The sequence below is a fragment of the Erinaceus europaeus genome, chromosome 9 (assembly GCF_950295315.1).
Source record: "Erinaceus europaeus chromosome 9, mEriEur2.1, whole genome shotgun sequence".
In the NCBI taxonomy this organism is placed as follows: domain Eukaryota; kingdom Metazoa; phylum Chordata; class Mammalia; order Eulipotyphla; family Erinaceidae; genus Erinaceus; species Erinaceus europaeus.
Window position 1 is genome coordinate 47,321,854 of NC_080170.1, and position 12,288 is coordinate 47,334,141.

Below are 12,288 nucleotides of genomic sequence, written 5' to 3' on the forward strand. Positions count from 1 at the left end.
TGATCATTTTAGTCTACAGTCATACCACTCTGCACACAACCAATCTCATTTAAATGACCATTTTAGCCTCTGAGAAACCCTGGGAAAAAGTATAAAATGCAATAGTGCTGCTACATTGATCTTGATAGTCTGTCTACACAGTTGCCTTTTCTTCTCTTCTTGTTTCTAGTTTTTCCTCTCTTATCAATTCTCTAGTTCTCATATTTCCATTTTAGTATATGCTTCCATTTATAACAACCTCAAATCCTCTGAGGGATGGTAAGCATTATTTAAAATGAAAAATACTTGAGTTTTATTTCAGTAATTCCCTACTAGTCTACAAAAATAATGATAATAAAACATGGTCAAAATAGAAACAAACAAAAAAATCTCTATGAGAACCAAACGAAAACTTCCTTTGTGATAAGATGTATTTAGCTGAAACCTCAGTTCATTCCAAGTCAGTATGAATTTTTCACAATGCCCAGTCCTACTCACTTAGTGCTATAAAGACTGTATTTCCCAAATGCTTTGATATTGCAGAAAAATATGTAATAAACAGGTGTAGGAGAGGGCAATGCATAAATGTCTTTAATGGCACATTTCTGGAAAGCCAAAAAGTATGTTACTGAAATCTTGCCTCATCATTAGCAAGAACATTTATTACTGAAATAACAAAAACCAGATAGACTAACTCTATGTCAGCATGAAGAAAGCAAGCATGCTCCAAATTTCCAAGGAGCATATAAGATCAGCAAGAGTATATCCAATGTACATCATTTCTACAAAAGAAATGTATGTCATTTTCATAAAAGTCTTTAGAAAATATTAAATAAATAAAAAGATCACCCTAGTTGGTGAGTTTATGTAAAAGTTAGACTGAGACAATATCACAGTACAGTGGCACAGATTTTAAAAGGTTGAGAAATACAAATTGTTTTTTTTTATATAAAATTAATACCATGTATGTTTTATCCTAAACTTCTATTAATATGTGAGAAAAACGAAGAGCATAATACTGTAGACATCAAAACTAAAGTGATAAAATGAACTATATAACCAGGAAAAAAAGTAAATGAAAAACCATCCTGAAAATGACATTTCCTACCTCTACATTAGTAAAAGTATCATCTGTATAGATTAGCATTCCAAAGATTATTTGCTTACCTCAGGGAGAAAGTTGTGTTTTTTAATCACCTGATACAGCATTTCATGAGTTTCAATAGCTGGTCGAATATCTCCCTTTAAAACCTACGAGTCAACAATAACAGCAAGATTACTTAGCTAATTTTAAGTTGCTTTTACCCACAATCATGATATAAACAGAAAATGTCTTTCAATGCAGTTCTGAAATACGACTGTCTTTGGTAATCTAAGTTCAGAGACCACCCATGTACTTAATTATAATCTCTGAAGCTAAACATTAAGAGCAGAGTGTTTTTAACCTGTAAGCCTGGGAAGAAGGCAAGCAGAGCATCCATCCAGGTGCGAGCGTTCAGCATGGGCTTGTGGATGTGCACGTCCAGGAGGAGAGGTGGCTGGCTGATGTACCTCATGATGGCGTCGTAGTGCTGTAAAGTACAGTAGGGATCAGTGAATGCAAAGAGAAAAAAGAAGCTCAGTTCTAAACACACACTTCATTAAATGGTACTGGGGAGAAATCCAAGCTGATTTACATAATAAATAATTATTATATAACGAGATAAATATTTATGTTATTTAAATGAAAGCCTTTATCTAAACTATTATACATATGTAATGCATATGCTCTGGGTTGTTTGTTTGTTTGTTTAAATTAGCTCTGATACAGAATATTAAAGATAATATCCTTAGGGGACCTTCTGCAGGGATAAGATCTGAACATCCTTGTCCTGTGAGACTGCTCCATGGTTAAACAGTCCTTACAAAGAGTTCCAGGGTTCTATTTCACAGAAGGAGTTGTGTTAGTACTCAGACACAAAGGTACTTATTTGTTTAATTACTTCCTGTTCATTAGCTTATTTATTCCCCTAATAACTCTGAAAATAGAATATTAACATTTTATGAATGAGGAACAGAAGCAAACAGTATTAGTTACTGCTCAAAGTCACAAATTAGTGGTACAATCAGAATTTAAATCCAGGAAGGACAACTTCCACGCTTAAGTATGAGTGGGCAAATAAATAGTAAGTTATTATTTTTTTTTTAAAGAATACAACAATGTTGGGGGTTCAGGCAGTGGTGCACCAGGTTAAGCACACATAGTAGAAAGTGCAAGGGCCTGTGCAAGGATCTCGGTTCGAACCCCAGCTCCCCACTCACAGTGAGGTTGCTTTGCAAGTGGTGAAGCAGGTCTGCAGGTGTCTATCTTTCTTTCTCCCTCTCGATTTTCCCCTCCCCTCTCAATTTCTCTCTGTTCTATCCAATAAAAAGGAAAAAGGCCTCCCAGAGCAGTGAACTTGGAGTACTGACACTGAACCCCAGCAATAACCCTGGAGACACTAAATAAATAAATAAATAAATAAATAAATAAATAAATAAATAAATAAATAGCAATGCAGCTGAATAATTTGCTTCAATGACAGACAAAGGTGATCCAATCAGGTTCAAAAATCTCCCCATTTTTCCTAAAAATAGGCATCTGGGTCTGATACATATTTTAGACTTACAGACCTCCTTTTGAAATAAACACTCTGGTTTTCTTCAAGTTTTCCAAGCTTAGCCTCCTTGGTGTGAACAAAGGCTAAACCACACTTCCAAATTAAAAAAAAAAAAAAAGTGGGAAGGTAGACAGCATTACAAGCATTACAGCTATGCAAAGAGACTCTCTCTCATGCCTGAGGCTCTAAAGTCCCACATTCAATCCCCTATACCACCATAAGCCAGAACTGAGCAGTGCCCTGGTAAAAAGTAAAAAAAAAAAAAAATAGCCTAAAGGAGAAAGTTAACCACTTAACAACTTATTCCAGTGATCTTTTCCTTGTGTGAAAGATTAGGCAAGGCTCAATTCTATGTATTTTATTACTTACTGGCAAGTCTTGAGACCTTCTGATAAGAGAAAAGATAAAAACACTTTGTAAACTAATTTTGAAGTATAAGTAGTTTTCATTCTTCCCTGTCCAACATTATGAGGAAATGATGATTAAAAAAAAAAAAAATCACATATTTTTCAGAACATCTCAGATCACTGAACCTCTATCAAAATCTGCCACCTAGGGGCTGGGTGGTGGTGTACCGGATTGAGCACACATGTTACAGTGCACAAGGACCCTGGTTCAAGCCCCCGGCTCCCACCTGCATGGAGAAAGCTTTGCGAGTGGTGAAGCAGGGCTGCGGGTGTCTCTCTCGTCACTTTCCTTCTCTATCTCCCTCTCCTCTCTAAATTTCTGGCTGTCTATCCAGTAAATAAATAAAGATAACAAAAATACTAAAAAAAAAAAATCTGCCACCCAAATTAAATTGACTCTGAATGTAATACAAAACTGAATTAACTTACTGTATTGAATCTTTCCAGGAAACTGTCATCTCCAAGTAAGACATAGGCTTTCAACAGATATTCATAATAGGAATCAATCCCTGCTCCAACTCCACTATCTATGGAAAAAGAATGTGGTTGTTAAATAAGAACTGAAAATTCTTTAGTACAGAAAAACTTAAAAAATTAGTCTAAGCAGGAAACTGTTAGATTACACACTTAAACTGCACTCAGCAGAACTGGTTACAGAGAGGAATCTAGGCCTTATCCATGTGTGATTTCACTGTCCATGGGTCGCCTTTTCAAATAAAGGAGAGATATGAGAGAGGGAGAGACACAACAAGTCTGGAGTTTGTGTGTCTGTTCACAGCACTTCAGGTGGTGCTGGGACTGAAACCTGGACTGCACTCATGGCAAGACATATGCCCTACCCAGTGAGCTATATCTCTGCCCTCTAAGAATATTTTTTCTGGCCTTGAGGAATTTTCAGATTTATTTTTCAGCTATTTAAGAACTTACTGGGTATTTTCTACTATAAACTAAGGTACTACTTGTTTAATTATTCCTTTTCATTAGCTCACTGCTTTAACTTTATGATAGGAAATCAAGATGGCTGTAGTTTGGAGATGCCAGTCCTAAGTGCCAAAACTACTTAGATAGCTAGCTGGCTTTCTCCTCCAAGATTCTCACAGAGGACTAAGGAAACTGAGAAGTAACAAGTAGAGAAGAAAACTGCCCAGAAGGGGCTAAAGTGGGCTGAGTGAGTAGCTTTGGCCTGAATCGAAGGCAGCCAGGCGGTAGTAGGGAAGCAGCTGGTGAGCTGCTCGTGCTTCTCTCCCCTCACTGTGGAAGACAGGGTCTTCTACACTTGCAAGGACTCACATCTCTGGTCCAGGTACTCCAGGAGGAAATTCAGGGCAGCACAGAAGAGATGAACCCTAACTTTTGACATTGACTGTTTCCCTTCCAACTTCTAAGTCTGGTGGGTTATGACCAAAATTAGAATTAGAATTGCAATCACGGAAATCCCTATGCCCAGAGCATACTCCTCCAGTTAAATCCTAACCCTAAGAAATCTATACAGCAGTATCTTCTTTAGAACTTCTTAGAATCCATCCCTAAGGTTACTGGGGCAGGAGAGAGTCTCAGACCTGACCCTCCTACAAAGTAAGTGACAAGAGAACATGAAGTTATAAGCCCAACACATTCCATCAACAGGACTTCCAAAGAAAAAGAAAATGCTAGAATAAGAGTTTATCAGAAGTATTAAAACAGGCAAATCAAGAATGTAAGAAAACAATATGACATCTCCTGAAGTTGAATATTATCTTGAGATTATTATCACTATGAGAATATTGCTATACTCATTAAAGTATGAAAGAAAATACTAACTTAGAAGTACGTTATTATTTGGCACCAAAGAAGAAAATCTGAATAAACTGGTTAAAATTCCAGCAACCTTATGAGAAACTGTACTTTATATAGTCCTAAAGATTACTTCACTAAATAAAAACCAATCTGAGAATGAGGAGACTGGATTTAGAAAAATTCAACTTACGTACCTTTCCGTACCCAATCTCCAGTATGAATATTTATAGTCACGCCTACTAAATTACTACTCCGCTGCCTTTTTTCCCAAAGGAAATCAAGAGCTTTCCTTGCATATTCCTATAATTAAAAAAGAAAATCACATTTGAATAACTGCACGTCTTTACAAAGAGGATACGGAGAGATGGAAATCAAATCCTCACTGCATATTTCAAGGATTGTGCAAAATTACTAAGATAACAATTTGTAATATATATTTTTTAATGTTATTTATTAGTAGGAAAGATAGGAGGAGAGAAAGAACCAGACATCACTCTGCCATATGTGCTGCCGGGGACTGGACTCAGGACTCATGTATGAGAGTCCAGTGCTTATCCATTGTGCCACCTCCCAGATCACTACATTAATTTTCTTACAAGTTAAATCTTAGCTCTTTTTCAACCCATTAAGTCTAGTTAAAAAGAAGGACTCAAAAAAAAAGCTACTGAGTGGCAGTGGTCTGAATCTGCCCATGTTCATATGTTCTTAATGCATTTGTGAAAAAATTTCATTTAAATGCAAAGTGAAAATCTTAAGTCTGCTACATAGATAAATGAAAGAGAATTTCAAAGTTGGTATGCCACCTTTGAAACATAGGCTATACCGATTCCACTTTTTAAACAGCATGAGAATTCTTGTAATGAAAAGTAAATTGATCAGTATTAATTTGACAATACCAAACACAGAATTTTACAGTGACATTTTTCCTTTCTTTCAACCAGTAGATACTAAATTAAAGCTATTTCTAATTAAATTTTGTCTGTGGATGAAACCATGTTACAAAACAGAAAGCAAAGGGCATGTATATGAGTTTCTGAGTTAAAATAAATTTCAGAGTATAACTATCATTACAGAAATGATTCTATGAAACCATTAAATTATCACTACACAGATTTTATGACAATGGAAAATAATGTAAATTTTCAAGTCAAGATCTTATGCAAATTTTTAAAAGCAAAACAGATTACAACTTTAATTAAATGGCTTAAGCTTCATAAAAAGCTTTTATTTTGCTATTCCTCCCTTACATCTAAGGAAAGAGACCCAAACCAAAATTTAAAACTGAATTATAGGACAATTAATGGGAAATTTGAACCTCTTTGTATATTAGACCAGAAGTCAGAAAACATTTTCTGAAAATAGCCAGACAATAAACAGTCTAGGCATTATGTCCACCAACTGCTACAATCACTCAACTATAACACTGAAGTACAAATACAATCAGAGACAAAAAAGAAACTAATGTGGCTATCTATGAGATAAACCCCACTTGGTCATGATGAACAATCTTTTGAATATACTGCTATATCCGGTTGACTAGAATTTTGTTCAATATTTTAGCATCTATGTTCATCAAATGATGAACATAGTTTTCTTTCTGTAGTTTTCTTTATCTGTTGTATCCCTGTCTCCTTTTGGTATCAGAGTGATGTTGGCTTCATAGAAGCTGGAAGGAGTATTCATGTGTCTTCAATCTTTTGGAAGAGTTTTTTTTTTTTTCCTTAAATTATCTTTATTGGATAGAGGCAGAGAGAAATTGAGTGGGGAGGAAGAGACAGAGAGGGAGAGAGACAGAGAGCCACCTGCAGCCCTGCTTCACCACTTGTGAAGCTTTCCCCTGCAGATGAGGACAGGGGGTTTGAACCCAGGTCCTTGTCACTGTAGCATGTGCGCTCAGCCAGGTGTGCCACTGCCCAGCCCCCCTAGAAGAGTTTTAAAAGTAGAGGAATTAACTCTTCCTTGAAGGTTTTGTAGAAGTCATTTGTAAAACTATCTGGTCCAGGAAAGGTTTTTGATAATGGTTTCAATTTCTTTGGCTGTGATTGGCCAATTTTCTTATTTCCTAGTTCCTCTTTAATTTTGGAAGATTGTAGGTATCTAGGAATTCATAATGTGGCTATGTTCTAATGAAACTTTCTGTACAAAAGAAGTAGATGGCTAGATTTGGCCCTCAGCTATACTATAGCTATACTATAGAAGAATATAGTGATCAATTCAGAAAATAGTTATTAACTATTATCACCATCTACAATACTCTCAATCAAAGCATAAATGCAAAAAAAAGATAATAATTCACTTATGCTCAGTGAGGGTTTCAGGAATCTATCAGACCATTTAGAAATCTCATAAATACAGAGACAGTATTTCATAAAAGTATGATACAGTTATTTCATAAAAGATATTTTGATATCAAACTCATGTAACTAGTTATCTAAAAAAATTGCCTAGGAATAAACATAGAAACATATTTTATAGTATGTCAACAAAAACACAAAGTTGTGTTTAGTATAGCAACCTCACAGTGACTTCTGTTTCTGATAACTACATACTACAGGATGAATCTAGACAACAAGCTCACTAAAATAACAGTAGTTCTCCAACTGATAATCCTTTCTTTTTTTTTAATCTTTTATTTATTTACTATTGGATAGAGACAGAGAGGAATCGAGAGGGGGGAGAGGTAGAGAGGAAAAGAGGCAGAGGGAGGCACCTGCAGCCCTGCTTCACTACTTGTGAAGCTTCCCCCCCTGCAGCTGGGGACTAGGGGCTTGAACTCAGGTCCTTGTGCACTATGATACATGCACTTAACTAGGTGTGCCACCACCTGGCCCCCTGATAATCCTAACACTTGGTCAAAGAAGAAATAAAAAGTTAGTTATTCCCAATACCCAGGAAATCAAAGACTATAAAAGCAAACCTCAAATATTGTTGCTCCTGTGAACCGACTTAAAGCAGCAAACTCAAGGATCAAGGTACCTGCACAAGCTGTACAGGTATCTGTCTCAGTTCCAGTTCGAGCTTCTGGCTTTCTGATACCAAACTTTAAATTAATCTAAATAAAATTAGAAAATTATTATCAGCAACTATGAGAAAATAGTGGTTTCCAGATAAGAAACTATTTTCCAACCAAACCTTTTTTTTTAACCAAGTTACAAAAATGACTCATGTTAACTAAACACCGAAATTCAATTTGATGATTTTTCTAACTTTCTAATTACTATGAGATCAACATTTAATAATTAACTGTGTTGTGAGTGTTGTGATATAACACAAAGAAAATGCAGAGTTCTATGCTCTAGTCCTAGTATAGCATCTGTTTTTCCCCTTACATGTCATAATCCAATCCGTTATACACTGACACATAAAAGTTTTAACCTAATCTAAACCTCGTCCTAGTGACCCATCAATATGAATGTGTTACATGACTTTGAAGCATTTGTTCCAGCATCAACAAGGAACAATGGCTGTTTATATATACTCACTGTCTTTTTTTTTTTTTTTTTTATTCTCTGAGTTGCTGGGGTCTCTTATGTGTGTGGTTTCACTACTTGCAGGCCAACTTTTTTTTTTTTTGCATTTTTACATCAGATAAAGGAGACAGAGAAAGGGATACCATAACACCCAAGCTTACCCACATGGTATTGGGGCCCAAACCTGGGCCTCACACATGACAAGGCACACACATTGCCTACTGAGCTATCTAAAAAGCTAGTTAAGTCTAGAAAGACTGGCGTGCTGTTTAGAATTACTTACTCTTGGATATGGAAGGCCACTGGTAGTATTGAAAGCAGGTAAAAGTTTGTAACCCAGCTGTTTTGCCATGTGCAGAAGTTCATCATTATACCACTGCATGTACTCGCCTTTTTCTTTTAGCATAATTGCCAATGAGTGCCCACCGAGAAGACCCCTATGACCAGAGAAAAACATTAGCAAAGTCATACTAACAAGTAAATGTCAACACCTAAACTAGGAATGGGGAAACCTCCTTTCTGTCAAGGGCAGAAGATACTTATTATATTTAGATACTTAAAATATTATTTGCAGGCTATACAAAACTACCAACTTAAAAACCAGCACTTAACATCACTATGGAAAAAAATTTTTTTCTGGTTACTTGATAGAGCCAGACCAAATGACTTCAAGGGACATGTAAGGCCCATAAACCAGGCATTCCCCACTCCTGACCTAAACAGATGTGGATATCTTGTCACTAACAATTTAACACACACAAGGCAAGACCACAGAAGAACTTAATTATTTATGTAACTCAACTACTCACTGTATATCAGAACATCATAATTGTATAACCAGTATACAACACTAAAATTCAGACATTCTGTTGTAAAGTGTTTAGCACTTTTACATATCTCAGATTAAAAATGAAAATCTTAAAAATAATAGCGAACAAATTTGACAAGTTTAATTCTAACACCTTTTCCCCCAGAGCCAGAGCCTCACACAGGGTATTCCACTTTGAGCCTGAGCAAGGCACACAGCAAGGCATGGCACAACATATATGACAAAGCATGGTATAAGGTAAGGCGTCCCACCAGGTGACCTATCTCTTTAGCCTATAATTTTAACAGGTTTTTAATTTAATGAATTTAGTTATTTCATCAAGAACTTTTAAGCTCTTAATACAATATTAAAACTTAAACAAAAAAATAACTTTCTATTCTAGGTTGGATGTACTAGCTTAGTGAACTCTGAAAACTTACTAAGTTCCTTTGGTAAAAGGAAAAGAGTGACATGAAAATAATGATTACATATGAAAATTTAGTGCTAAGTTTGAACTACTAAATCCTATGATTTTGCATTTTTAAACATTCCAGGAGCATTTCAAACTATTTTAACTGTGAAATGATCCAGTAAATTCATTTCACTTTTTCACTTGACTTGCAGAAGTGCTAGCAAGAGAGCAGCACAATATTTCAGTTAGAGAATCCAGATGGAACTAATATAGAGGTGTTCAACCTTTGAGTCTTGTAAAACAGCATACCTTTGATTTCAGTCTTCAAGTACTTCCAAGCCTGCTGCTGTCTGTGGCAGATATAATGCAAGTTCACCCTACAGATTCAGTTTCAAAATCCCTAACTTTATCTTTTAAATACAGAAATTGCTTGTTTTTCTACCATCAATAAATAAACAGCATATCTAAATTTTTCTGTTGTTAAAAGCATAGCCTTAGTATCTTACATACTTACCCAAGAACTCTGATATTTGTTTCAAAGACTGATACAACTACATCATTATCTAGATTAACATCTCTTAAAACTTTTCTCACTGCATCTTCAAATTCTTTGGTTTTATTTAATACCTAGAAAAGAAGATTATAAAATAAAGTCCTTTTCTACCAAATGAAAGAGAAACATCCTCAGAATGAGCTACTAGAAGCAAGTTAACATACTTTCAGACTATTAAATGTGACATATATACAACAGTTCTCTTAAACACATCTAAGGGGCCAGGTAGTAGCACACCTGGTTGAGTGCACATGTTACAATGAGGGTTCCAGAAACTGGTCCCCACCTATAAAGAAGAAGCTTCATAAGTGCTACAGAAGAGCTGCAGGTGTCCCTCTATCTATCAATCTTCCCCTTCCCTGCCGATTTCTCTGTCTCTAACAAAATTAATAAAATGCATAAATAAATGTTAAAAAACATGTTATGGGATTTCAAAATGATTATCACCAGAATGGTCAACTGGTTACTTAATATATAATCCACAACCTAGAGTTACATGAGTGAAATTTGGTTTCCAAGTCAGAAACAACACAAAAAAAATCCATCACCAAACATCATTTAAAGTGGTCTATTCTCTTGGGCAGAGGTAGATAGCATAATGGTTATGCAAAGAGACTCTCATGCCTGAGGCTCCGAAGTTCCAGGTTCAATCCCCTGCACCACCAGTGCAGTGGTCTATTCTCAGAAGAAAGCACAGCCTTCAGTAAATATGATCCTAACTAGATACTGCCTGCCATCTGCACCCCATGGATGCTGAGTCCCCAGTTAAGGAGGGGATAACACTGTGGTCAACAGGAAACCCTAACTTGAATGTGGGGTCTCTAGTTCATATCGATCATTCACTCACACTCCTGTGTCTGCTCAGTCATCTACAAAAAGAACACATACTACTCTCACAAGTCATCAATATAAACAAGGTCATCGATATATAAACAAGGGCATCGATATAAAGGTCATCAATATATAAAGGTCATCGATATAAAAGACTTGGTGAACGATGGCTGACTTAGTAAGTGCTTGCTGTCACCATGACTATTACTATTTTATCATTATCATGAGAATTGTGGATTCCTAGAATTCTTTGGGTTCCTGCAATGAACTCCATGTGGGGATTACTGTCATTATTATAAAGACTGATATGATTGTGACCACACAGTTTGATGTTATTTAAATCTGCAATCTACTTGACTGTTTAAACATTCTGTCTGATTATTTTGTAGAGCGTTCTTAATTAACATTTTAACATAAAATTAAAATTAACATTAATTCTAAATTCAGGGGCAAGCAGTGGCACACACAGTAGACTGCTCATCTAATAATGCACAGGGCTTGGGTTCAAGTCCCTGTGCCCCACCTACAGGAGGAAAGCTTCATGAGTAGTGAAGCAGTGCTGCAAGTGTCTCTCTCTCTCCCTCTTGTTCCTCCCTCCCTTCTCAATTTCTGTCTCTAACAAATAAACAAAAATATTTTTTAAAAATTCTAATTTTGGTACAAAACATTATACAAGGAAATCTAAAATACGGTGAAAGTAAAATTTAGGGTCAGCCCTTATTTTCAAATATAAGACTCGGTATTTCTTTCCTTCTCCACATCAAAGTCCATGTAAACTCTGCAGCCAACATCAACATACAGAGTTCTCCTAGCACTTCAGACTGAGACAGTCCTACTCCTCTATCACATTCATATGCTTGCATACCATCTTGTTAATCTTATTCTTCACCATAAGTCTATGTCCTAAGAACTGTACTTGGAATTTTTCTAACTAGAAGTCAGGCTTCCTTCCACGTCTCTTCAAGATCTTCGCTGATTTCCTAATAGATACAGAAGCCAGACCTTCCACCTTCTGCATCCCACAATGAGCTTCGGTCCATACTCTCAGAAGATAAGAACAGGAGAGCTGTGGACTTCAGGAGGTGGGGCTACAGCAGCTGTATTTCTCTCCTCTCCTCTCCTGGGTCAACTAGGAATACCAATGGAGATCATCTGGAACCACCACAAGGCAGGACTAGAACAAAGTCAGGAACCCACCAAATCACCAGAGTGAGGGATTAAGCTAAGAAGCCTACTCATAGTTTAAAAGCCCTCAGGCTCCCATAGCCTACAGGGAACAAGAAGAACAAAAATGGTTTTTAAAGCCACTGTGCTCCAACTCAGGGATTAAAATAATATTGAAATAACTGTCAATTTCCACAACTGTGAACCCCTTAAATTACCTTACTTATCACAAGTCAATCCAAGCAAGAG

General features: G+C 36.3%; 1 protein-coding gene across 6 annotated transcripts in view; it reads right to left on the bottom strand.

The window, feature by feature from the left end:
• Positions 1-12,288, bottom strand: part of EDEM3 (ER degradation enhancing alpha-mannosidase like protein 3) — a 60,061-nt gene that overhangs the window by 20,700 nt on the left and 27,073 nt on the right. For 5 of the 6 annotated variants that reach the window (XM_016188463.2, XM_060197827.1, XM_060197826.1 and 2 more), the window contains 7 exons: positions 10,006-10,118; positions 8,555-8,708; positions 7,719-7,853; positions 4,996-5,101; positions 3,455-3,552; positions 1,425-1,550; positions 1,147-1,230 (listed from right to left, as the gene is read on the bottom strand). In XM_016188463.2, coding sequence (XP_016043949.1) covers positions 1,147-1,230; positions 1,425-1,550; positions 3,455-3,552; positions 4,996-5,101; positions 7,719-7,853; positions 8,555-8,708; positions 10,006-10,118 — 816 coding nt within the window. Of the gene's footprint in view, positions 1-1,146; positions 1,231-1,424; positions 1,551-3,454; positions 3,553-4,995; positions 5,102-7,718; positions 7,854-8,554; positions 8,709-9,800; positions 9,975-10,005; positions 10,119-12,288 lie in introns of those variants that run through there. The other variant, XM_060197828.1, reaches the window with a different exon arrangement.